This window comes from Centruroides vittatus, unplaced genomic scaffold (genome assembly GCF_030686945.1).
Source record: "Centruroides vittatus isolate TY-2023 unplaced genomic scaffold, ASM3068694v2 contig_1758, whole genome shotgun sequence".
Classification (NCBI taxonomy): domain Eukaryota; kingdom Metazoa; phylum Arthropoda; class Arachnida; order Scorpiones; family Buthidae; genus Centruroides; species Centruroides vittatus.
Window position 1 is genome coordinate 547,796 of NW_027121073.1, and position 27,999 is coordinate 575,794.

The following is a 27,999-nucleotide window of genomic DNA, read 5'->3' on the forward strand; positions in this document are numbered from 1 at the left end:
CACATTTACAGTTCATCATGATGGCTTCTTGTTAAAACGTATATAACAATTGCATGTTGAAATGGAATATTAAATACTTATATACTTACTATAGTCTTTTCACCGGGTAACACTTTCGATTCCACGCAGGCAAGTGCTATGCGCTACCAGTTGCAGTATCATTGTCGCAATAATTAAATGAATATAATATAAAAAAGATATCATTTAAAAATATATATAAGAATTATATTTATTTTACTTCTTTGCTAAATTTTTGCCAATAGATGGCGTTATGTGTAAATTAATTTCTATTTAAAATCGATTTACAGAAATTCAATAGATATTTTGAGGTGGGATGTACGACATTATCTAAGTCCGAAATATGTGAACGTAATTGCCGAGTTTCGTTCACATAAAAAAAAAATACAATTATTGCAGAATTAAAACAGAATCAAGTGGCATTATTATTCTGGGGGAGGCTCCTGCATATTGTACGCTTAGGGGCGCCATATTTGTAACTGCATCATTGTTAAAAAGTAATCATGATAAATAAAATTTGAGGTTATCCTTAAACAATAAAAAAATATTTTTATAACAGAAAAATATTTTCAAAATACTGTTTATGTTATTTTAATTATCCACATTTAAAAGGATGATAATACTAATATATTATTATTATCAGTTTTAACTTATTTAATTCTAAGATAAATTGCCATGTCATATCGATAAACTATACTAATATAAGATCATAAATTCCTAGTTGGAATTTACAGCTATTTCGCTCTATCGGTCGTTTCCAATGCAATAATGATCTCATTAAAACATCCGCACTTATCATATCTTACGCTCGACATATTCCATAGTCTCATTATTCATTTAGAAAAGAAACTTTTCTTTTCTAATATTTTATTACCTATTTACGAGAAGTGAAATTTAAAAGAAATATTCTAATTTATAAAAGCATTGATCTAATATTGCCTAATATTGTGAAGCAATCGACAATTACTAAACAATAAATTTTATTAAATTTACGGCTACTTACTATTACAAAACCGATTTATTTATTAATAACAAACTTATACTGGAAAGAGAAAAATATATTTCGACGTATCTTATTTAAATATTAATTAAAATAAATAATCGGGACAGATGGAAGGGGGGTAAGCGAGGCCATTTTAGTATCTTAGACACAGAGGAGCTTCCGAAATTTAATCTTTCATACAAAAAAAAATCTCTTTTTATTTGGCTTTTGAAGGATGTAGGGCCACACCTCTTTATGGATAACATTAAGGGTCAAAGTTGAGGTATAATTTTTCATCTACAAAGTTATTCGTATCGTATTACATAATTAAAACTAGATCAAATTTTCGGATGATAAAAAAAAGCCATTAGATTAACAATGGATGGCCGAGGTTAATGATTTCTCTTGGAAAAATAAAAAATCGAATTTCTACCTAACTTCCGAGAGTTCACATTCTCGTAAGAATTATATTGCAAAGTCAACAATTATATAAAAATTAGACATAATAAGACATTTTTCTATTATTTTTCAATAGAATAAACTTTTTATATGGCTATTTTTAACTAAGGAAACAGTAAAGAAAAACATTTAGTATAAAATATTACCGTACAAAATTAGATACGTTAGCCAATTAAAACTTTATCTTACTACATTATACGTTTGTTAAGTACAGTATTATATAGGCATATATCATATTGTTTCATTTCATTTATTCTAAAGTTTGGCTTCTTATTTATTAAATTGAAAGTATTAGGCCTTACGTATAGGTATAGGAAATAGGTTGGAAATAGCCTCACTTAACAAGATTTTTCTACATCTACGTGGACCACCCACAGGGCACACGTGTCGGAGATTCGTGCGAAAGCCCATAATAGGACCTCTATTACGGGCCAAATTATGATCATAGAGGCGCGATTATAGAATTAAGCGTCCTTATATGCTATTTTCTATTAAATTTCTTTCTGAATAAAAAAAAAAAAATATTAGGTAAAACTCATATTTTTCTTTCATTTCCTTAACAAATTTTGAATCTTATAAGTGTTAAATATATAATATACAGGGTATTATTACCTTACAAAGTAATTCATATTCAAAATAGCTTTATCAAACGATTCATTATTTTTAATTCGATAGATTTTTATCAGTTGACAATTATATTTTTCTTTCTGTCGATACGAATGAATTAAATTTAAACTATTTGCCGAATTTTAACCTCATAAATCGAAGTACAAGTAGCGAGATAAACAATGTTTTTCTCCATCTCATTAACAATAATTCTCAGCATCAACGACTAAACAATTTTAATTCTAAATTTAACGTATAAGGATTGATATAGATATTTGTTACGTTTTATCATTAATTTGTAAACCTACGCCGAAGTAAAACGACACTTAGGCTAATTCAGTTTAACCTGTACCTTTACACACAAGAACTATCCACACTTAACCGCTTTTTAATTGCGAGGTGTTCGGGTTTAATTTGTTGCGGTTATATTAAAAATATATTTATCGATCGAAAGGAGCGAGTCTCGAATTTTATTTGTCGGTTTAATTTGCCTAACAAATTATTCTCACGAGCTATCAAAATAAATGATTTATGTGACATATCGGCGAATACAACGCTACTAACCCGTACTGTACCTACGGATGTAAACCTGTACATAGTTATAGTTTAGTTTAAATATTTACAACTGTATCAGAAAATCGTGTAGTTTTTTAGTATTCGGGTTACTTTTATATTTTACTTTTTAAACAAAACGATTTCGGCAGCCATTTTACGGTACGTAAATACAAACTTTCATTATTTAGTTTAGTTGGACCGTATTATATTGGATGAATTGTATCTAATCGACGTATAAATCAAGATCTTTTAATTGATAAATCGACACTTCATACTTTAAATAAACTTCCAAGTATATAAATTACGGCCTTAGATAAATATTTTAATAACAAATATGACATTGTCCCATATACTGACATTAATTAAATCTTCGAAAATGAAGAAATTTTGACCTATAAAATAAAGCAAGCAGAAACGAATTATGTTAACTTTTTAGCGGAAAAAGTTCATTTGTAAATTTTGCAATACAAATTGGGAATTTTACTTTAATTTTCCCCGCCGAAAGATCTTAAACAAGTACCGTTTTTTAAATAAATATATTAACTGGTACGTTGGTACTTCGATAGGTACTAAGATATTATTGATAGAACGGTCGATATATAGTGTGTATGTATATGCATATATATATATATATATATAAAATACATGCCACATATGCATATTATATATTAAGTGAGAATTTCCAACGATATCGAAATAAAAAAAGGAGGAAGATGGGTTCGAGTCGACAAGCAAATTATGTTGCAACAAATATAGTTACGTGAATGAATCAAGTAGGAGTGTATATGAGAGGCAGGGTGAGACGGGGAAATGTTTTGATTTCAAGCGGAACTACACATGCGTTACCATGACAACCCAAGGTTTTTCGGACGTATTTGAAACGAAAAACTCATTTCCATTACTTTATAAAACGGAGCGATGTATTAATCGGTACAATGTTCGATAGTAGTCATAGCTTTTATCTAAATAAATATCTTTTACCGACAGTTTACGATACCATTAGGCTGCTCTTTTGAAACTTTACAAAAAGATATGGAGTGATTTGTGTTGTCAACATGATTTCCACTTCCATCTGAAAATGTTCATAATCCAATGGAGTATACCATTAATGTTATCGCAACTTATTATGTGCGATGTTACGACGGTTGCGAATTATATGGATGCGAAAAAATTCTCCTACCATTGGAAAATTAACAATTTCTCTAATAAATCGCGTACTGCCACTGAAAAGTCTTCGCAAGCTTCGTTTCTTAAGGGTATTCGTAAGTTCATTTATTTTATTTTTATTAATTTAACTAATTTTTCGTAGATCTAATATATAAAAGGCAATTTTTATCGTCGTAGCTTTATCTATATTTCTATAGAAACGTTAATATCTTCTTTTTTCCTCCCGTTATTTATCAAATTTCAAGCTTAAAGGTCGCTTAAAATAATATTGATTTATTTTATTATATTAATTTTTAAATTATATCAATATTAAATAAGAAATTTAAACTAAAAATGCTGCTTAATTTGTTATATCTAAGCAATTAATTTAAAAAATTTTTATTTAACGTTAAATTATTAAAAAAGATTTAAATTAAATTATTTGTATTCTCTATTATCTCATACATTTAATTGTTAACTATTAGAAAAAAAAAATATATATATATATATATGGATCAATAAGCTGTCCTTCATTTTAATTTCTATAGATAACTATATATTGAATTAAAGTATAAATTATACCATTATATAAAAGAATTAATAAATGTTGTACATGTAGAACAGAAAAATTACTTTAAAAATAACATATTTAACATAAAAACATTTTTTAAATATTATATATTAATTAATGAATATTTAAATTTTTATTTTAGCTTTTGAATTTAACTGTACTGTAAAATCAGACTGTGAAAATATCGATAGGAATATGATTTGTTTTAAGAATACATGTTATTGTGGACAAAATTATATCTACATTTACAGTAATGAGAAAAGATGTTTCAAAAAAGGTAAAGATTTATTCTAATATGTTACTTTTCTGCTTATAAGAGCTATTAAATTATTTTTTTCTTTCTTATAATGGACTAACTGCTTTTGTATTCTGAAGACTGGCACAGAACATCCATATGTGCTTAGTCTGGTGGTTCTCAAACAGTCTGGTGTGCCACAAGAGATGGCTAAATGTGCCACAAATTATTACGAAAATATGTTTTAAGAATGAGAAGAAACTATGTACAAAGATTTATTACATCCGTGTTAAATTAACAGCTAGGTTAGACCTATAGTGGTGTATTATAGCTTCACGTGGCCCTGGTGAATTTGAATTAGGGGGGTCCCACGTACGGTGCTGACTTTAGACATTTTTCTTCGAGAGAATTTTTTGGGGGAAATATTTTCTTATAAAAGATTAGTTTGGGGCACCCTGTTAACAGGGCAGCAGGCAATTGCCCTTTTTTGTCCATAAAATAATACACTACCGAGCAGTTATTATTGTACACAGCTATTTATAATTTAATATATTTTTAATTTTGTACACAAAGTGCACCAAACAGTTGCTTTATAGTGTGCCAAGAACCACTGGCTTAGTCATTATAGGAAAGAAATAATAATTTAATAACTCTTGTAAGCAGAAAATTTAGTATTTTATTTATGATGCAGAGTTAATTTTTTATTTTAATAAATTTTTTTAAAAGTCAAATGACTCACTAGTGAATAAATACATTTATTATTTATTAAATTAGCAAAAATATATGAAGAATGTGTATATAATTTTCAATGTTCTTCCACAATGCATAATACAATATGCAGAAATGAAAAATGCCAATGCTTGTATGGTTATACGTTTAATGGAGTAGCATGCACCATAAGAAGTAAGAAATATGTTCTTTTTATATTTAAACTGTTGTTATTCAAAAATATGTATGTATGTATATATAAACTTACTTTTCGAAAAAGGATCCAAATCTAAAGGTGAAGAAATATACACTGCTGCTCTAGTAGCAGTTTCTTGCATCATGGTGGCAGTCACCTGCATTCTTATAGTATGCGTTGTAAAAAAGTAAGTAAATTTTATTATTTTTTTTTAATCATAAAACTATTATACTTATTTAATTAAAATTAAAAATAATTAAAACCAGATCTTCACAATTGAGGAATTATCAGCATAGAAATTCTAGAAGTGGTCAGCCCAACGATGTTTTCACTATAGCGGACGAGATTGCGGCCGTCAGAGCAGCCGATAAACCTCCGACGTACGAAGAAGTAATGAGGAACGAAGAAATGGTAACGAATCTATTCCTTCAATAAAAATTATATTTGTTAAATGATAATTTTAACCCAAGCCAATAGTTCTATATATAAATATGCAAATATTTTCTGATTATAATTGATCACTATAATCATTATCTTGCTTGTTTGGAGGGTAAATAGAGATGTGTAAGGATAGAAAAATTAAGAGAAAAATTAAGAGTAAAATTAACATTAATGATTATCCTAACCAATGATCTCTTATGACTTTGATAACTAAAAGTGATATTTAGTTCAGTGAACTATCGATGATTATCACTGCCTTAATTCTATTATTTGTAGCATCAATTTTAATATTTCAGTTGTCACAAATTGTGTTGAATTCCAATTAAGAAGTAACGTAAATAACAATTGGATGTATTAGGATAATCTCTGAAGTTAATAACAATGGTTATCGTTAATATAAAATTATATAAAATGTAAATTAGCTAACACTATGTAGAAGAAGGCAATAATAAATCATTTCTATGGTACAAGGAAACAAACAAGATTAGAGTAAATAATAGCTTCCTTGAGCTAATGAGTCACTTGATACTTCCAGAAAAAGCTTGAATATAGCTGACTTTAATTTGCACTGTCATTAAATGACATCGCAAATAAAAACCGTTAAGATATCACGATGATTCAAGTACTAGAGAACACTACATAACAGAGCATTTCATTAGAATTCAAAAACGTGTGGAGTGTTATACAAATAAAAGATAATAAAAATGGAAACGGAAAGGGCAAAAACAGAAATGTTCAAAGTAAATAAACTGAGATATAGATATAAGAAATCACAATTTGAAATATTTGAATAATGTTTTCTGAAAACAGTTCAGTCGGAAGTGATAATGATATTATTCTAAGATGAAGAATTGCTTCATTTTTTTAATTATAATTTAACGAATGATATGACGATTTCTATCATTGATATTCTGTTAAGATTTCTATTATTTGATCATATCTGTTACAAATACTAAAGAAATATGTCATTGAAAATTTCTATAAAACATTGCAAGCAGAAAATAATTTCACATCGAATGAGTTTTGTTTATCATTTATGATCCTTCTAGTTACATAGAACAAAAGTTGATATCAGTATAGACTGATTTCAAAATTCTTAATAAAACAAGAACAGAATAAACTTGGTAAAGTTTAACTCACATAATAAAAATAAATATGAGGAAGACAACGAGATAGCCAAAGCAATTAAGGTGTTAGCCGACTACACTAGGAACCCAGGATCAAATCAGGGAAAATAATTCTCCAGGAATTTTTTCACGGGTAGTCTTTCCTAAATATGTCAGGTCCCATCCCTCATCATTTGGTCACTTTTTTTGTGGGCCTAGCCAAACCCATGATGGATACGATTAAAAAGGCTCTTTTGGTGGGTAGAAAGAGCAAAAAATGATACAGGGAAAAAATAAGAGGAAACTTCATCTAGAATTCCAAAACATTCATAAGATTATTATAGAGAAAATGGGATTTACTAAACACACATATAATTCGTAAGAAGCAAAAATATGGCGTCAAACAAAAACATTCATTAATAAAATACAGAACAAACACCGATCTTACCCATGCTCTACTTTCTTTTGTTGAAAACACATTAAGAACATGTTTGTTTATGGTTTTAGATGTGTTTTGTTCCTTGCACATTAAGAATAGACAGGAGGAAATGATGATAATCAAAATTCAATATTGATGAATCTACTTTTTTTTTAATCTGCTTTTCAAAACAATTACTGTTATTTCATCATCATTAATAGTAAATCAAAAATTATTAACTGATCTACAAGAGTTTATAAAAGATAAATCATTAGGTACAACTGGGAAAAAAATTAGCACTATTCAATTATCAAGTCATGTGTATCACTAATAAAATTTATAAGGAAAACAAATAGATTTACATATTTTAAAATGCATCTTGACAATTCTTATAATTTATCTTTTTATACAAATACTGTTAGTGATTTATGACAGTATTAAAAAAGAATAATTTTATTTTATTTATCAGAAAAAGTCAACCTATAGACTAGAGATTTTTCTATAAGCATTCAAATGATATTGTCTTATTTATAGTCAAATGATACAATTAAATTACATTATTTCTTATTAAAAAGTCATTAAATCTTATATCCTTAATATATGTATTGAAGCTTTTGCATCAATTTGCTTTGATGTATGAGTTAATTTAGTTTTACTTTCTGACTGTTGTGTATACATAACAAGAGAAAGTATTGGAATTGTGTCAAATTTGACCCTTAGTTTTTTGCAAATTCCACATTTTGAGACTTCTGAACCAAAAAAGGGGGGAGAGGAATAAAAATTCCATGGATGTGTCTATTTTGTTTAATATCTCAGAATTGGGTAATGATGAAGAAATGAAATTTTACAAGGTAGCTTACATATAAGGGGCATTGATGCTATTAAATTTTGGTAGTTAAAGGTCAAGAGGGTGGGTCAAGAAGAGAGATAGAGGGAGGTTATGTATCATATGTTAAGTGGGGGTTGAACTTAATGTCTTTGTAATTAATAATATAAAAGTTATTTTCTCAATAAAATCTTCTAACAGCCAGGAAAGTTACACAATTCCCTGTTGGATTTTTATTAAATTTAATTGTTTACAAAAAAAAAAAAGAGCTAACGAGAAAATTAATTTAAATAATTATTTAAGATATTGTTGGCTTTGATTTTGTTATTTTGAAAAATGGAATCAGTAATAAATCATTTTTGGTAACAAACTGTTGGAGAGTATTTTCAAAAATTATAGAATGATCTTTCGATTATTATAAATGTAATTGCAATAACGTAAAATATTCTGTATCAATATGTACTTAGATTTAATGTTCAATATCAAAGTAGCAAAATAGTTGCATAAAATATTGTTTAATTTTTATCACTTAGTACTAAATAAGAAAATCTAACGTTAATTTCAAGTTTCTTTTCTTGAGATGAAAACATTGAAAACTCAACTGCTTTCAAATTTTATAGCTCAAGAAAAGACACCAGATTATCATTAATGGCTATTATTAGTAAACTGGCATCTTTCAAACTTGATTTTCTTCTTGTTTATTCCTAGCAATGACTGTAAATCTTGAAAGTGGTTGAATTTTATCAGTTCTTGCTTTAAGAAAATCAATTTAAAATGACATTCAAGGAGCTTCCTTAACAAATATATGACGACGAAATTAAACTTTCAACATTTAACTCATGCTTGTCTATTGTATTTGTACACAAATACAGTTGAAAGTATAAGGTTACATAAATATGATAACTGATATTTTGATCATTTTTAGATAATGTATCATTTAAGCCAAACCAGACATAGTTTTGTAGTTTATGAATACTTTAAAGTAATTGTATAATTTACATTTTTAATATTGTATAAATATTTATTTTACTGTATTCATTTAAAGTATATATTTAATATTACAGTTGACAATATAAGCCACTTATTTGCAACATAAAATACATACAAAATATCATTTCTATGTAATATTATGATTAAAATTCCAGCCCACATTGTACAGAACAATATGTCATAATTACTTTTGTGGTTGGTTGCATATATACTAGCATAATTATAAATATTTAAGTATTATATGTAAAAAATTAAATAACCATTAAACTGAAAATTTTGCAATTTTTTTAATTATGCAAAGAAAAATCAATGAAAAAATTGGCAGTTTATGATGTTTATCATGGTACTATTTAACAAGAAAATTGTCTAAATACGATGGTAAAAGATTTCATATGAAAATTTCAATTTGGGCAATAAAGAATAGTCGATAAAAATCCATTACATTATTTAACAAAACGGGAAAATAATCAAAAAACTGGAAATTATCCATGTTACTTAATACAAAATTTTTAATGTTATAGCAATTGCTATAACATTAAAAATTTTGTATTAAGTGCATTTCATTTAAGGCTGGAATAATATAATAAGCAAGTACAGTGGTTAGATACTAAAGAAATTGAAAGAAATTTACTACATGAAATTTCTAGCTTACAACCGATTATTAACACACAATGAAAATATATTTTTCTTCAAAAGACTGATAAGCCTAAAAGTGGTGTGTTTATAACAATGTTAAATAAGACAAATATAGTATAAATGAGCAATTATTTATTGTGACATCATCACAATGCTGGAATGTAATTTTTAATCATATTTTTAATTTATTCAATTTAAAATATATGCTCTCCATCTGAAATTAGTACTGTAGTATTTTGCCCTTGTACATCATAATTTTCTTTTAACAACAGAGTCATGCCAGTCATCTATTAACTGCTTTCAGGGGAAAAGTTTTGAATTTGAAAATTGCAAGTCATAAGGCAACTTATGATTTGCATCGGAAGTACAGATAATCAGACCATCTTGCCAAGGTTTTCATATCTGATTTCGTCTTTCATCTATCTGAATCCATTCTCAAGATTAAGGAAAGATGGATGGACAGACAACAGTGGGAATTTATAGGTCTACAATATTTTCAAATTGCAGCCCAATTACTAGTAAATGTATACATGAGGACTTATACCACAATGTTATTACAAATATATTTTTCCAGAATTAGTTTTTGGATCCTTTTAGATCATTCTTATCTTTGTAAAGCAGTACAAATTGATCTAGTTCAATTAGAATACTCTCATTTATCCATCTTATTTTCTCCAATATCTGAAAAACTATCTTAATAGAAAAAGTATCCAAAAATGTGGAAACCAAAATGCCAAAAGTTCTGCAAAGAAAAGAAAGAAAGAAAAAAAAAAAAAAAAGAGAGAGGAAGAAATGGAGTGGAAAATGAACAGCCTTTTTTACAACTTCAACGTTAATAAGCTGATGAATGGAAAAGTGTTATAGAAAGTGATTCATATTTTATTTGATGATTCTTTTATAAATTATATAAATAAATATATAAGTATAAATCACTTACATAACTGTGAAAATCTGTTTTTACATTCAAATTAATTTTATATGAATTTTATCTTAATGAATTTCTAACAACTTATTAAATTTTAAATAATTGTATATTTATCAACAAAGGCAATATTACTGCTCTACTGATAAATCAGTCCCATTTTAAACATAATAATATGTCAAGATTGTATTTTCATTCTAATAATATACATATATATCTGAAGATATGAACTTTATCATACTGTAAAAAAGAATTAACATTTATTATTTTGTTTTTAAACCATGTTTTTAAACCATGTAAATAAACCCTTATCTCTTTATTGTGCTCCAGTTTCATTACCTTAATTAGATTAGATCATACACAAATAAAATTAACACTTATATTCACAGATTCACTTGATCAACACAGAAAGATGATAAATTATTTAAATAATAATAATTATTTATTTTGTTTATTACATTAATAAAATAATTTCTTAATTACAGATGTATGGAGTGCCACCTCCCGATTATCCTACTTCGTCTACGCTTCCTCGTTTCGATTCTACCATTTTCTTACCAGGACCATCACATCTAAATACTGTATTAACAAATACTATAGAAAATGAAATAGGAAATATAAATAATGAAACATCAGCTAATTTTCATCAATATCCATCACTTTCTTGCAGTGAAGACAATAATCAAGTAAATATAAATCATTGTTCTAGTGAAAAAGATTCAGAAATTAAAACTGATAACGAAATTACTATTGTTATAAACCAACCAAATACTGATGTAAATACAAGACAATCTGAGCAAACTAATTCTACTTCAAGAGAGGGATCATCTGAAGCTTATACAAATTTAGCATTTGAAACTGATATTTAAATTAATTTTAGTGCCTTATATAAATCAATTATACATGTATCAAAATAAAGTAACTTTTCAATGAATTAACTCTTCAACAGCAAATTTATTTGTAAAACTATTTATTATGATTTATTTATTGTAAATTTTTATGCAACACTTAAAATAAAAACACAATTTGTTATAGTTTAAAATGAAACAATCAGATATTTATGGGAAAAATCTGAGAATTAAGCTATCAAGCTGCATGTGGTTGGTGTTGCTTAGGCTTTTTAAGGGATGGAAGATTGGTGAGGTTGAGTTGAGAGAGGGTGATAAAAACAATGGTCTTAGCAACTGAAATGTATATTTATTGACCTCAGTATTTACAATAATGAAACTGCAAAACAAAAAAAATTGCACCTAAAGTAATCAGGATGGCACCCGAACAATGTTCCATAAACTTAACATTGTACCTTTATCGCTTCACCACACCTGAACCATTGCACCTTCTCCACATCTCTCTTCAGCTTTAATTTTACACCCAAACCATATTTTTAGCCCCAGCAGTTTACTCACACTAAGTCGGACAAATTGAAACTATCTTTCCATTAATACAGTATATAGATTATTATTAACTCAAAAATATTATGAAAATAATTTTAAACGATTAATTGTTATATAACTTTAAGAAGTATCTTAATTAAAAATAGTGAAAATACAATTTTTTCATTTTGAATAAAATATGCAAAGCAAACATTTATAAATTAAAAAAGAAAAAAAAAATCAGCATTTTTACCAAAATTTACAACTAAAAATATGTTATTTGCTTAAACTGATTTTTAATCCTATAAATTACAAATGCATTTTTTATCCAGAAAATATTTATGAAAGGAAATTAAACTATGATTATAAATTTAATTTAAAATGTTAGCTTTACAAACAATGAATTATCATCTTTTAAATTGCAAAATCTTCTGTAAGTTTTTCTATATTTTTTTATTGTTAATTACTTTTTGAAAATAATCATTTAATAATTGATAATAAAAATACAAAAGTCAGATAGTATCTATTTAGTTAGTGAGATAAATAAGCAATATTTTAGTATAAAATTATGACAATTATCAAAATTGATTAAAACTATCATAAAAAAGTTCTCTTAGTAATTATTTGGTTTGATGAAATAAGGCAATGAAATATGAAGGCAATCTGCCAAGTCTCCACGACAGCTTTTAATGGGAAACTGGCTCCTATTTAAGTGTGAAAAAAAACTTTGAAACTCTACATGGCCAATATGTTGATCATGCATGAACTTGACCAACTGTTAGAAAATTTGATATGTAAACTACTGAAAACTATTATGTTCCACATTAAATAAAATAAAAATAAATATTTTCAACTATTTATCAGAAATAAACACAAAAAATATCATTCTATACATGTTCATTTACGTTATATTGTGAAAGAAAGTAAAAATGTAATCCTGTGTGCTAAGTCACTAAGACATATTTTGTATTAGACAGCACTATGTTGGCGAGCTTCACACTTTTTTGATCTGTCTTGTTTGGTCTGCTAAGTCTCTGTGTGACACGGTGTCTCCCCTCGTCCAGCTTTTATTCGTGTCACACACAACTGTATATTTCTGTGCATTGTTAGATTTGTTTATTTGCTTCATTTTCTGATATATATATAAATTTAAATCTTTCATATGAAGAAATATACTTTTCTTCACATAAAAAAGTTAAAATTATGGGAACAGTTGATTTTACACTAAATTTTAGTATAATTTGATATTACTTTGGTTTTGTCTATTATGGAAGGATCTAATAACAGACAATAGGGTCAACAAACATGGAAAGGAATAAAATAAAACACTGACATGAATTATCTATGTAAAATCATGAGGATTAGATTAGATTTGAAATGAAAGCTTTCACAGTCATCTTACAAATTATTAGAAAATACTAAAAACAAATTTCAAAAGATTTTCTATAAAGAAAAAATATATACATTTTTTAATTCAATTTAGTTTTCATGCAAATGATCCCAATTTTAGTTATAAATTTACAAAAAAGGTATGAAGGGAATTCTTGATATAAATGATGTATAAAAAAGCTGTTATAAGCTCCTAATTAATCCATAAAATCTAAGAAAAAATATTAAGTTAATAAATATCGTTTTAGTGTCAAATTTTAAATAATTCTCTCTTATCTACATATTAACATTCTTACTAAAAATCATCTCTACTAATAATGCATTTTGAATCTGTAAACAATAAATCATCTATATAAATATTTTTCTTGGTAATATGAATCATCTCTTCTAAGCAGAGGAAATATAAACAATAAGAATTCACAATGTAACATTTTCAAGTAGACTTCTAAATGTTTACATTAGATAAACATCATTCTTTGAAATACTACTAATTATAAAATAATTATTTGGTTACAAAGTATCCAGAAGAGGAAATTTTTAAACTTTTTCTTTACAAAAAGAGGGGTATGTTTTAAATGTTTGGTAAGAAACTAATAATGAATAATAGTAATTATTACAGAAGGTAATATATCAGTGGTTCTCCAATAATCATAATCAGTGGTTCTCCAAATGATTTAATCTGAAAATCTTCTCCACTTCAACTGAGTCACAGATAAAATGTAAACCACATACATTTCTCCCCTTCTTTATCCTGTAAATATTGCCTTAAATGTATGCCAAAAAATTTATCTACCTGGTAACCTTCTGTAAGAAATGTTTGATGCATAAAAATACTCTTTCCTCTGGCTAAACAACTTAAAATTGTATATAAAAAATGACTAAATCAGTCTGCAAACTACCTGACGCATGCTTGTGTGAATCACCAGTAATCCATAGACCATACCGATGTCCATTTCTATGCGGAGGGAATGTAAACAAACTTAAAATAGAAAATCTTTCAAATCAAAAATTAGTTTTATTAACATATATATTTTAAAATAAATTAATATTTAATTTGGTATAATCATATTGTTTAGAATAATATATCTTTTAAAATTAAAGATATTAAAAAAGATTTTGCTATGCTTATTATCAAACAATTTTAAGTAATTCATTAAATCTAATGTTTTATATTGCTTTGAAGATTGATTGAAATAAAAAAAATTTATTAAAATATGCAGATAAAAACAAATATACAGGTCATCTATAGATAAAATATTTATTTAAAAGACTCACACTTAAATATAGCTACCATATATAATTTCAACATTTCAATATGAAGACTTTCTTAGAAGAAATATTCAAGGCAAGTTCTTATTCCAGACAAGAAACTCCATCAACTAATGGAAGTTGTTTTCATGAAAGTTTTATATGCTAAAACATGCCTTTGGAAAAAATTTTTACAATCAACATATATGTAATAATACTAATATACAATATTCAAGTATACATATTTATATAAATAAAGAAAAAGTATATATCAAATAAAATTATAAATCTGATGAATACTTGAACAATACAACATAAATTTTTATCAAGAAATATGCTAATATATTTATAATTTTTTCAAAAATTTTTACATGATTAAAATGTAAATTTAAGTTGAAATCTTTTGTACCAGATGTGAACAAAATAAAATAAGAATTCATTGTATCTAGCTGCACATTATTATTAAAAGATTGGTTATTATAAATTAATTTTAAATTTTAATTTTATGTTTAATTTTTAATTATAGCTTTATTTCATATAGTAAATGCTATAGGGATTAGCACATCAGACATTTTCTTGTTAAATTTTCTTTAAAATTTTGCATATTTTATTAAAAAGTATTTATTACGAATATTTTAATTGTATATTATTTGCAAATAGATTAATTTATAAATTTACCTTTAAACATTTTAATCAAATTAACTATCTTACAAAAATTAAGTTTAAAATAATAGCTTCATATTTTTAATATCAATTACATTCAAGTGTAATTAACATATTAAATAAAATATAAATAAAGATATATGCAAAAAAGTAAATTTGACAAGAAGCAGCTGATGTGAAATTTAACAAAACATGCTGTATGACTATTAATAATATCTTTAGATATTAGATGTTTTATTAATATTATGAGATTAAATTATATGAGAATATAATAAAAATGTATAATTTCAAGTTTGCATAAAAAAGTTAAAAACTATAATAAACTGAGTCATACAGACTTTTTTTATAGAGAAGAATGAATTAAGACAATTATTAATACTGCTGTTGCTATTAATTATTAATGTATAAAGCTATATAAAAATTATACTAAAAATTCTGGCTTTCCTGTTGTAAATTATGCCATTTACTGTCTTTCTTTTTTACTCATAATTTTTTCTAGTAATTTGTCCAATGTATTCCTTCAAGATAATTATAACAATATTTCAAATTTAAATATATCTTATATTATAATGAACAATTAGTTGGCAGTGCCATTAAAAATTCACAATAATTCACATTAGCATCCTTCATACAAAACAGACTGAATATAAAATTTGATAACAGTAAACTGTCAATGATTAACTTTGAATAACAAATGTTTTACATTATAAACATTCACACATTTACACTCAAGTCAATATATAACAATTCAAGTAGATGATGAAAATGATATAATTTGTAAAATTTTAGTAAATATTCATGAATATACAATACACTTTATAAATACAAAAATGAAAAAAATCTGTTGTAAAAAAACATAGTTGGAAGAGCAATTTTAAAATTTGTTTTAAAAATTCTATTTTTAAAACATAGATTGATTCAATATAAACAACAAAATAGCTACTTTCCAATTTGACACTAAACATGTATTTTAATTGGACATCTAACCAATACTGTATACAATAATATTCTCATACAGACAATAATGAAATATTTATAATATACAAGAAAATAAACAAAAATATATGGACAAAACGTTACACTTTGACTATGCAAGTGACTGAATTGTTGACTATCTTGTTATTTCCTTCTGTTCAATAATACTGTAATAATCAGGTGGAAGAGAACCAGGATTATTAGCTGTAAATAAAAAAATACAATATACATATTTGTTGTTGTTATTATTTCTTTATATTTTACATGACTAAGTTGAATAAATGAAATCTGATAATGATAATTCATAACTCATTATTCACTAATGATTATTAGCTTTAGTATTTTAAATATGTAAATTTTATATTAAATGTGAAATTATAACAGAATAGAATAGTTTCTATTCTTTTGTATAACAAAAAATGGTGGTTTTCAAATCCAATAATTTCAATTTACTCACCAGGATGTTAAACATTTTTGAAATCTCATATCTTAAATCCTGTATGTTATTTCATTGTATTATAGATTTAAAAAGCAGGCTGATATTACATAATTTATGAAAAATAATTTTTAAATATAGAATATAAGGTGTTTTATTTTTATTAATTTGTCTTCAAATACTGATAAGAGACCTGACTTCAGTGGATATTTTCAGATGACAAAATTTCCAGTCCTGGCATGTTAACAGTACTATTGACATACTTTTATCTTAATCAAGTAGACACTACTTTCTGCAAACAATGAACTAAAATTTCATACCATTCCTATTCTCTAAAATCTCTATTAAGAAGACAGTACAAAATATTAAATGTCTCTCATGAATATCATTTATAAAATATCACCATTATGTTCAGTGCTATCCTTTCATAGAATTTTTTTGTCTTAAACCTGTTAAACAAATTCTTGTTCTTGCCATGATTCTATTTTTAGATAATATTCTGATGTTCTTTTTACCAAATGTAAGACTCAGCCTTGTTTACCTGACCTAATTTTCTAACCCTCCCAGCTTAACGAATAACTGTCAACTTCCACCCCTGGGAGTTAATCATTCAGTAAGTTCTCAGTAACTAAAAGACACTTTCTCATAACCTCCCAACCTAGTGTCGCAAAGTTGTCAATTGAATATAACTAGAGACGGACATTCCGGTAGTCGTCGTCCTTTCTCCTGATAGTGCCATCTTCACTTGGTTTCACTACACATCACCTCCGGCTCTTTCTTCCTCTCGTTTACCTTACAGAATTAGTGAGTGCCCCAGCTTTGGATTAACCTTGCCCAAGTTACACTGGGGGCAAGGTTAATCCAAAGCTGGACAACCAACTACTGTCCCATCATCACCAAACTTTCTCACTCCTGTCAACGAGGTTGCTCCCGCCCAAGGAAGACCCACCACTACGTCAGGTATTTATCGCCACACTAAATTGTTGTAAACTCTTTCTCTCTCTGACTGCAAAAGTATCTTAGATATTTCCCTCTTGATCGAGGACCACATGTATTCTAACATCATGTTTCAAATAAACATTGTTTCGTTACCCTAACCTTTGCATGAGTCACATCCGGTGCGCTGTTTCTTACTCGATACCAAATCTGAATTGTCTGTGCATGTGGTCGCTCATGTGACCTATTTCCGAACCACCATGGGTTTCATGTCAATCGAGACATGGTGGTGTCAATCCTGACAAGGCATCAAAGAGGTGCCGACCCTCTAGTCACACAAACATTAGCAGATTGATATCGGAATTTCTTCCATGCATAATAGAAGGGAAGCATAAAGAAGCAAGAATTTTAAAGAAAAGAAAAACAGAATGAATCAAATGAATCATGTGTTTGAAAAATTGGCAAACATCCTGTTTGGAAAACCTAGATAGTGTGATCAGTAATATATCTTGCCTAGCTTAAAGTAGTTGCAATTTTGAGTCTTCCTCTAGATAAGACCTTTTCTTTTAGATTTCTGTAAATTAATTAATCATTAATTTCAGAAAGTATGATGTTTTATGCTTCTAATGTTAAATTATGTTAATTAATTATCACATAAAAATAGCCCAATTATTTTAGAATTTCTTTGGCTATTTATAAAATTTTGTTTTATTGCACATTCTTTTACAAAACAAAATTGTATACCAATTATTTAAAACTTTGTCAGATATTGTAAAATATACATCAGTTTTTTTTTTTAACAGATACTTGTCTTAAACAGATACTTGTCCTAAGCATACAAATCTTCAGTATTCGAATTATTTCATTTGATTATATTTCTACTATTTATACCAAGTAAAGTAAAAAGATAAAAATAAAAATACTTGGATTCTTTTGTTTAATTTATTTTTTCATAAATTATATAGTGATAGTGTGCGAAAGAAATGGCGTACCCAGAGGTGTTGCCAATAAGAAAGGGGGTGATAGAGAGGGTGAGAGAAGGATGGGGGGAAGGGAATGGGGTGGGGGAGAGAAAAGGAGAGGGAAAGAAGAGAACAGTAGAGAGATACGGAGGGACCAATTGGATGGGATCCTGAAAATAAAGAGTGGTGCAAGCAGTACAAATGAGAGACAAAGTGTAGTAGACAGAGAAGAATACGCTCTGAAAAGTAACAGTTGTACAGTAAAAAACAGATGTCCGCCCACTAAAAACAGGATTGATAAGCAGGGACAGATTGGAGGAGGACACAAGGGGGCTAGCCCTTATAATGTAAGCAGTAATAAGTCCGACAACTAGGTTATCGTTCTGTGTCCGTTGTAAAAGTTCATTAATGGAAGATGCTTACAGAAGTTTTTAGTCCATGGAAGATCCATGTTAATTAAATTTCATAAATTATATAATGTTAAACTGTTTTTAAATCTTATTTAAAAATCTTATATTTTTTAATTTTAATTTATGTTAACAAAAAGTGGAGTGTTAATACAAATATATTTAAATTCAAAACATACAGAAACAAAAGTTAAATAAAGATATTTTTTTGTAGGATATCTATTATGTAAACTTTTTAAAGATTAACACTAACATTTTTCAAAGTGTAACCTCAATGAAAAAGTAATTTAGTTTATGTAACCAAAAAGAAATTTATTTTAGAAATATTTATCATAGGTTAAAGCTAATGATAACAGAATGAATTTAAAAACAGATACTTGTCTTAAACAAACACCTGTTTAAGATATGTATCTGTCAAGTATCAAAAAGAGAACAAGATGGAAAGTATTACAAAACCATCCATGCTTTACAAAAATTATATGCATCACATATGTTGATATGATTAAAAATTAATTAAAAAGAAATATGGTCTACAGTTTTAATTAGGATTATAGAATAAATACAATTATCTATAGTTTTAGTTTCTTTTGTCTATTCATAGAAATTATATCAATAAGTGTCAAATTCTATAAATTTTTTCAAATAGCATTGTAAAGGAAGTATGCATTGTTGCTCATGCTAAACCAAAATGAGTATTTTTGATACTTCAAAAATTTTAAAATAACTTCTAAAAATATTATGGAATATTGATTATTTTTTACTTTGTTTTAATTATTTAGATAATAATATAATATAAGTAATATTTACATTTTAATTATAATAAAAGAGCTAAACGTTTTTAAAAATTATTTAAATATGAATAAATGTAAAATTTATATTTACAGTGCATGAAATTCAAACAAATTTATTTATTTTTATAAAATCAAGTATATTAATAAAATATTTTTAAATGTAATATAAAGTTAACATAATTTACGTTAAATTTGATTAATTTAAAAAGAGATAATCATACCAATGGCAGCGGGTAATTTGTCATGTCTTTTAACCAGCAAAGAAACTGAATTGCCACCTTGACGAATAATCTCAATAGCTTCTGCATGTGTCATTTCACTTGTGTTGATTCCATTAATTTCCATAATTTGGTCTCCAATCTAATTCAAAATAAATTTATAATGTTAATTAGTTTATCTATATCAGTGGTTCTTAATCTTTTTATACTCATGTCCCACCAAATATTTCATAATTTTTTTGTGACCCCCATTTTTTAATAATAATTTATATTTGTTAAATTATCTATAAATTGATTTTTTTATTATTACTTTATTTTTTATATAATAAATGTAAATCATAACTTTATTATTTCATTATCTATTTAAATAACATTCAAACTTCACAATTAAACATGAAAACTCTAATTTTTAACAAAAAATAAAATAAGAAACATGTTGATAAATCAATCCAAAGTCGATGCTAAAACTAAACTAAAACTCCCACAACTTGTCATAAAGATTTTGCATATCTTTTACAAAAATATTTAAATTTTCAAAGCCTACTACCAAACCTACTATTTTTCCTAATTATTTTTAAAATTCCATGCATTAATAGTTTCTTAGAATTACTTTGGAATAAAAAAAGTAAATACTGCAGTGTAAGTAGCATATTTGTATTTATTTCTTCTGTACTAACAAAGTTGTATTTAGGAAGAAATAAAAAATAAATAAAAAAAATAAATAGGAAAACTTTATCTTTCTTATTTCACTTTTCAATACAATATTCAGTTATACATCAATTTTCTTTTTATTATATTCTGAAGAAAATTTTGCGTAATTCGGCAGCCCGCCAGCAAACTACTTATGGACCCCTGGGGCTGCAGCCCCCCTGTAGATCAGTGATTCTTAACAGAATCACTTAAGAATCACTGATCTACAGGACCAAGTCCTCCAGTGGAACGACTGTCTTGCGGATGTTGGCTTCAGACTCAACATCGGGAAGACAGAATACCTGGAGTGTTGGGCCTAGACCAATGGGTCAATTAACATTAAGGGACAAGACCTCAAGAAGCCTGCTCAGTTCAAATATCTTGGCTCACTCATCAGCAATGATGGTGAAATCATCCTGGATGCAAAGGCACAAGCCAGTGCAGCCTGGCTAAAGTGGCGACAATGCACTGGCATCCTCTGTGACCGTCGAATGCAGACCCGACTGAAGGCGAAAGTCTACAAATCAGTCGTCTGCCCAGTGGCCCTACATAGGTTGGAATGCTGGCCATCAAGCACCCGCCATGAACAAATTCTCCATACCATGGAAATGAAGATGCTTCGCTGGTGCCTCGGCTTTACCCGACTTGACCACATCTCGAATGAAGACATCCGAAAGATTATGAAAGTGGGCCCAATATCTGAAAATATGCGGGAAGCAAGACTCAGATGGTATGCACATATCATGCATAGTGATGAATGCTCAGTGGCGAAGACAGCATTACAACTCAGCCCACCTGGACGATGACCCCGAGGACGCCCCAAAATAAGGTGGATGGACAGACTGCAAAATGACATGAGAAGGGCAAATGTCACCCTGGCAGATGCAATGGGTCCTGCATAAGGGAGAATGGAGAAGGGCATGTAAGAAAGCGGATCCTGCATAGAAGCAGGACCTCAATGCTAGGAAGAAGAAGAAAATAATATTCAAATAACGGAATCTCAGTTCCACAATATATTACATTAAAACAAACTGAATTATAGGAATTCTTTCATTGTCTACATATAAAATTAATTATATATTTAACCAAAGCTATCAGTATAAAATTGTTTAATGAGTTTTATAAAAAAAAAAATTTTAAATCACAATTAAAGTCACTTAAGAAGTGGTTTTAAAGAATATAGTTAATAGTCAACAACCATTAGACCACTCATCGTCTACTTTTGTCAAGTTTATTTAACAGAATTAATTTCATAAATTTTCCATCATTACTTGTTACAACCATTCTACAAATCCACTTTTATCAAAACATTTCATTCAACTTTTTATCAATTATTCTTTTAAATATTTTCATTTTGGCCTTATATACAGGTTATGGATATTGATTTTATAGCAAATTATTTTGATTCTAAATCATATTTACAGTAAAAATACAAATAGTAAAAACTTAAATATTTATTTTTAACAGAAAATGAATGTACTACTATAAATAATTCATATTATGTATGATAAACAAATTGATACTTACCTGTAATTTTCCACTCTGATGAGCTGGTCCATTCTCTGCTATTCTCAAAACATATAGAGGCATATTTTGAAATTCTTGTCCTCCTCTGATACTAAATCCAAAACCTCTCGTTCCTCTTAATAATTCTACTGAATGGTAACATTGTTCTGTTTGGGATTCTTCACCCTTTGTTTAATTAAAAACAAATTATTCAAATAAAAAAAAATTCATAATGTATTATTTGATGAATATTCTAATTTAATTTTATTTATTCATGACACTGTGGCCATTAGCCTTTTTCAACTGTAATTTACACTGTTTATTAAAATATTAGAGAATATTATATTATATAATATATCAAATACAATAATATAACACTTTTATAATTTACTTATTAATAATAATGATCAAACCATAATCTTAGACAAGAAAAAATCCATTATAACAAACCAGACATCATAAACAACACACAGTCACATTTATCATGCGCACAGCCATTCCAAACACACTCAACAACTATAAAATATACATTTTATGCATGCATAACTTATCAGGTCCAGTACTAACATTTAAACTGTATATTCTGGAAGGTTTTAAATTTTTTGTTCTATTTGAATGCAACCATCTTTCATTTTGTAAGTTTATCCTGAATGTCAGTTAAATATGACCAAAAACATTAGAGATTAAAGTGATTAAAGCAATTTGAAAGTATTTTTGAAGTGTTTTAGTATTCAGCATTGCATCTCTCAGTATTAACATATTCCACTAAAAATCTAGAAACATTGACCTTTAACAATAGCATAAACATCAAATTTTAGAAAATAACCATACTAAACACATCACACAAGAAATTCTTAAATACAGATATATATACAAACAGCACATAACCACAAAGTTTTGGTAGTTATGCCTTGATCCAGTACAGATACTGGACCAAGCACCAATATTAACAAAGTAAAATAAAATTCACTAAATTATTTATAAAGTACAAAAAAGAAAAAAATATTAATTTTACAAAATTAAATAGGAAACATATTGCCAATGGATAAATTATAATTACATCAGAAATATAATACTATTAATACTATATTATTCTGATAAAGCACTTCATATTAACATATTAAAAAATATATATACAAAATTTTCCATCTTATCCTGCACTAAATAAAATTATCTAATTGACTAGACAAGCAAAATTTATACAAAAATTCCTGTGCTAATGTAAGCAGAGTATTTTTCAAATAAAAAAAAATGACTAAATAAGCTTCATTAGTAATATTTTAAATTTAAATTTTAGCTGTTGATCATCTTTTACTAGACATTTTTACTTTTACTTAACATCTTTTACTTGATGTTATATATCATATTACCAACATAATACTTTCAGTTTAATAAAATAAAAATAATTTTCTGAAGACAAAGTCCTTTCCGGAACATGGGACCACCATTTTTAAGTTCCAAACATTACACTTTTGGCGACTGACCTTTCCTTTTAGGCTACTGGCCTATCGCCATCGGACGAAAATTAACAAATATAATTTTAAAATATCGTCGCCAGGGGGTAGCTTTCCTCATCTACATTTTACCAGCGCTTATTTCGTTGTAGATAAAAGCCGAACCAACCCCAAGAAGGCATGATGGAGAATAGAAGACGTCCGTACTTTACCGGTTCCTGCTTCTTTACAAATGTTAATATTTTTAATTAGATATATGTTTGTGTTTTTAAAGGACTGTTTGGCGGCCAGTAGCCTAAATGGAAAGGTCAGTCGCCAAAAGTGTAATGTTTGGAACTTAAAAATGGTGGTCCCATGTTCCGGAAAGGACTTTGTCTTCAGAAAATTAATTAAACATAATTATTGCCATCGGACGAAAATTAACAAAATAAAAATAGATTAATCTTACCCCATTCTGTTTAACATTTACATAAAATAATTCATTAGAACAAATAAAGAATCTCAAAGAAAGTTATTGATTTTGATGATTTAGTTTTAAATTACATATTTAAGTAAAATACATATTTGAGAATTTGTTGGCAGATGACATTTATATTTCATTTTAGATTATTTGCATTTTTACTTTGTTTTGACACTTAAGACTGATCATTGATATTTGGTCCAACAGTTATAGAAATGGACTTGTTTATCAAGAATTTGCATAAATTGAATACAAAATAGATACTGATCTTTAAAGTATTCAAAAATATACAATACAATCTAATTTGTAAGTGAATATATATTACAAAATTTAAAACAGTTCAGAAATAATTTTGCAAAAAGTTAAACCTTTGCCACTTGCTCAGTGCCAATATCATTTTTAATAAAACAATATTTTGGTTTTCAAATTCGCATTTGGCAGAGCAGTACAGATTTATTTCATTAGTAATTAATTCATTTTATAAGCAATTATTTATGTAAAATGATCAACTAACAAAAATATATCAATAAGTTTTACTTAACTTTAATTTTTTTATTTATGGTAAGTGAGTCTGAATCCCTTATATAAATATATACATGCACAAATGGATTTTAAATGATTGTTTCATCAGTATTTAGTAAAATTTGTTGTTTATATGTCATATTAATAAACTTTTAAATTACATAGAAAGAGCACGAAACAGATAATAGATTAATTAATTTTTGTTTTGTCGAAACCGTGTCTTCTTTTTCTTGTTTTGTTTTGTGTCACGACTTGGTGAATTTATAGATTGGAATTTATATTATGGATTAAATAAATGAATTTGCCAAGTGTGTATAAATTCACCAAGTCGTGACACCAAACAAAACAAGATTAATTAATGTTAAATAATACATTTTTATTGTTTATTATGTTTGATTATCTGGTAATGATGAAAATAATGTTTAAAAACAGAGAACTAATTTAACTATAAATTTTTCAAAATGTTCAAACAGTAGAAATATTGAGAACCTTGTAAATGCTTAGAAACACTTGATTATTTACAAACTATCAATGTAAATATTATTGCTATGTGTTTAATATTTTTATACATTTATATATTTTTCCATTAGTGTTATGTAAGACTATAAAGTTTTAATATCATATAGACATTATATATATATGCTGCTTAATCTGAAAATGACAGCTTTAGATGGTGAAGACAGTCTTCAATATTATGAATTTATGGCTTATTAAATTTTTAAAAACAAAGTAAGTATTGGCTTTTTGAATATATTTTAATATTATAGCTAATAAAATAAAATGTCAAATATAAATATTATATGTAATTATATAATTTCAAATAATTTTCATTATAACAACATTCAAATTATTATTCAAATATATTTATACCTTTTGAGAATTGGAAGTAGTACTTGATTCATCATCATCTGAAAATAAGATATTCAAAAGTATTTAAAAAATATTATTTTAAGTATTAAGATAAGTAAACATTTGTTTACAAAAATTAAATAACACAAAACACAAATGAAATTTAAGTAAAATAATTTCTTGTTCAATGCAATTTTAATTGTATGTTATAATACACATGCATAACCAGAACTTAAAAATTTAAGTTTAGTCAGAATTAATTTTATACTATAAATGAAAGAAATCAAAACAGACTATCAATATGATAAACATCAATTTACAATTTAGATTTCGTTTATAACAAAAAATAAAATAATAAGTAATGTGGGGGTTTTGTATAAAAACTGTATGAAAGAACAAGTTGTCTGAAAAACAAATAGTGCCTGTTTTTGATAATTTATTGTTATTAAATTTTACTCAAAAATAAGATAAAAAGTCTATAATAAAATCTAAATAAAACTTAATAATTAACATTTAATTAAAAAGTTATAAAATTTTAATAAATTTGATAGGAAAGTCTGTAATCTCTTTCTTATCAAAATGTAATCTTATGAAAATTGATAAACTAAACTAATAAATTAATAATAATAATAATTCTCCATTAAAAAAAACTAAAATTTTTCTAATATTTTCTATACAATTGTAATTGTTTTAAAGAAAATCTTATAATAGCTAATACATTTCATAGTTAATACTATAGGATTAAGTAAATATATGATACGGTTTGTCCTCTATATGAAACTTTGTTTTTGATGAAACTGATTATAAGTTTTCTTTATATTAAATTTTATTAAATAATTTTTAATTAAAGTACACACACACACACCTTTGCCATATTACTAAAACACAACATAATGATTAAACTTAGAAATATAATACATCATTAAATAATGAAAGAAAATTAAAATTAGCTAATTATTGTTAAGATTTATTTAGTAAACTACAATCAGTGTTTTCCTATTATTTTCAATGATAAACCTTAAACGTAATAAATTTAATACCTTGTGGTGCACCAATAGTGAGAGTTACTGAAAATCCCGAATCTTTAATCAAATTCACAATATCTCCATGATGCATATGTATAATACTAATGCCATTAACAGCTAATATTCGATCTCCCACACGAAGCTGACCACATCTTTCTGCAGGACTGTTTTCTAGAATACGTCCTGTAAAGAAAAGGGTACATTTTATAATATAAATCATATGTTATAAATTGTATTTAATTTGTTAAGTTTGCTTAAATAACCAAAAACAAGATTTCTCTAGGATCTGTAGTCTTTAAACTTTGGAATTATCTATAAAGTGATAATTTTATGTATTATAATAAATCCATATCATATTTTCACACGAATAAGAATATGCTGTTGTGTGGTAGTTTGATTTACCTTAGATCTCTGTACTATTGTGACAATGTACTGTACATTAGATGTAAATATACTGATGCAGTGTGTATCCAGTGACAATTGTGTAGTAACCATCGTTAAAACATAAAAAGTCAAAATAAAAAAAATGCTTTTGATACTATAAAAAATGCATACTCTTTTACTCAGATATACGAACATGCTCATATATGTGTTATGGACAAAGTGATTAATCGGGCATTATTCATAATGCCCGGGCATTATGAATAATGACCAAAAAGGGCGGGCAGTGTGATAAATATTCATTCATTTATCAAATTGACCGGTCATTATGAATACTGCTACCACCTAGTCGGGCAAAGTGATAATAATACATTGAGGAGTGATCATTCGACATACGCTAGCCAATCGGCACTCAGTTGTGTGTGCATATCGTGTTTAGTACCGAATTTTAAATTTGATTAAAAAAACTTCACTTATTTCGTTTAGAAATATTTATTTTTTGTAAATTATTTCAAAGTACTATTAACTATATAAATTAAACTAATATTAACAAAAAGTATTTATTAACAAATTTATACTTAATTAAAAAATTAATTTACAGGAAACTTCTGGAGTTTCATTTTTGATATAAATTATATAAAATATTAAATGTTTTATAGTTTATTTATTTGAGCAATTAAGTTTTTGATGACATTTGGAATGACAATTTTTTTTTTGTAGCATTTGCATCTATTAGATTTGCAACCAATTTTGCAGCAGCATCGACTATAGCCTTGACCTCCAGAAATTGATGACATTCTTGCACATTCTCTAAGCGAAATTTCTTCACCTGGTACATCTTCAACAGAAATGAAGTTTTCTTTACAAACAGTAAACTGGTTTCTTGAATATAATACATT

At 26.7% G+C, this 27,999-nt stretch overlaps 2 protein-coding genes across 4 annotated transcripts in view; one reads left to right on the top strand and one right to left on the bottom strand.

Annotated features, from left to right (window-relative positions):
* The first annotated feature begins 3,429 nt into the window (after positions 1–3,429).
* Positions 3,430–27,947, top strand: LOC136969201 (uncharacterized). Of its 3 annotated transcripts, XR_010879786.1 has the most exons (7): positions 3,430–3,882; positions 4,480–4,614; positions 5,347–5,475; positions 5,561–5,663; positions 5,743–5,887; positions 11,301–11,737; positions 27,937–27,947. XR_010879786.1 is itself a non-coding variant. In XM_067263297.1 (6 exons), exons 1-6 carry the CDS (start codon positions 3,699–3,701, stop codon positions 11,682–11,684), a joined length of 1,080 nt encoding a protein of 359 aa, XP_067119398.1. In that variant the 5' UTR covers positions 3,431–3,698; the 3' UTR covers positions 11,685–11,753. The 3 variants fall into 3 exon arrangements, 2 of the variants coding, with proteins under 2 accessions (XP_067119398.1, XP_067119399.1); XM_067263297.1 differs by lacking the exon at positions 27,937–27,947 and having other exon boundaries at positions 3,431–3,882; positions 11,301–11,753; XM_067263298.1 differs by lacking the exon at positions 27,937–27,947 and having other exon boundaries at positions 3,431–3,876; positions 11,301–11,753.
* LOC136969202 (membrane-associated guanylate kinase, WW and PDZ domain-containing protein 1-like) overlaps positions 14,822–27,999 on the bottom strand; it is a 56,741-nt gene continuing 43,563 nt past the window's right edge. Inside the window, 5 exon segments of the mRNA XM_067263299.1 lie at positions 14,822–16,667; positions 20,217–20,355; positions 22,431–22,595; positions 25,716–25,753; positions 26,735–26,902. Of these exon segments, the coding sequence (XP_067119400.1) occupies positions 16,600–16,667; positions 20,217–20,355; positions 22,431–22,595; positions 25,716–25,753; positions 26,735–26,902 (578 nt within the window). The 3' untranslated portion in view covers positions 14,822–16,599.

What these genes read in the sequence shown, in the direction of transcription:
- LOC136969201 (XM_067263297.1), top strand. Translation starts at nt 3,699, where the DNA reads ATGTTCATAATCCAATGGAGTATACCATTAATGTTATCGCAACTTATT. An exon ending in GAAAAGATGTTTCAAAAAAG is followed by an intron (nt 4,615 to 5,346) that starts GTAAAGATTTAT and finishes TTATTAAATTAG; the next exon opens with CAAAAATATATGAAGAATGT. An exon ending in TAATGAGGAACGAAGAAATG is followed by an intron (nt 5,888 to 11,300) that starts GTAACGAATCTA and finishes TCTTAATTACAG; the next exon opens with ATGTATGGAGTGCCACCTCC.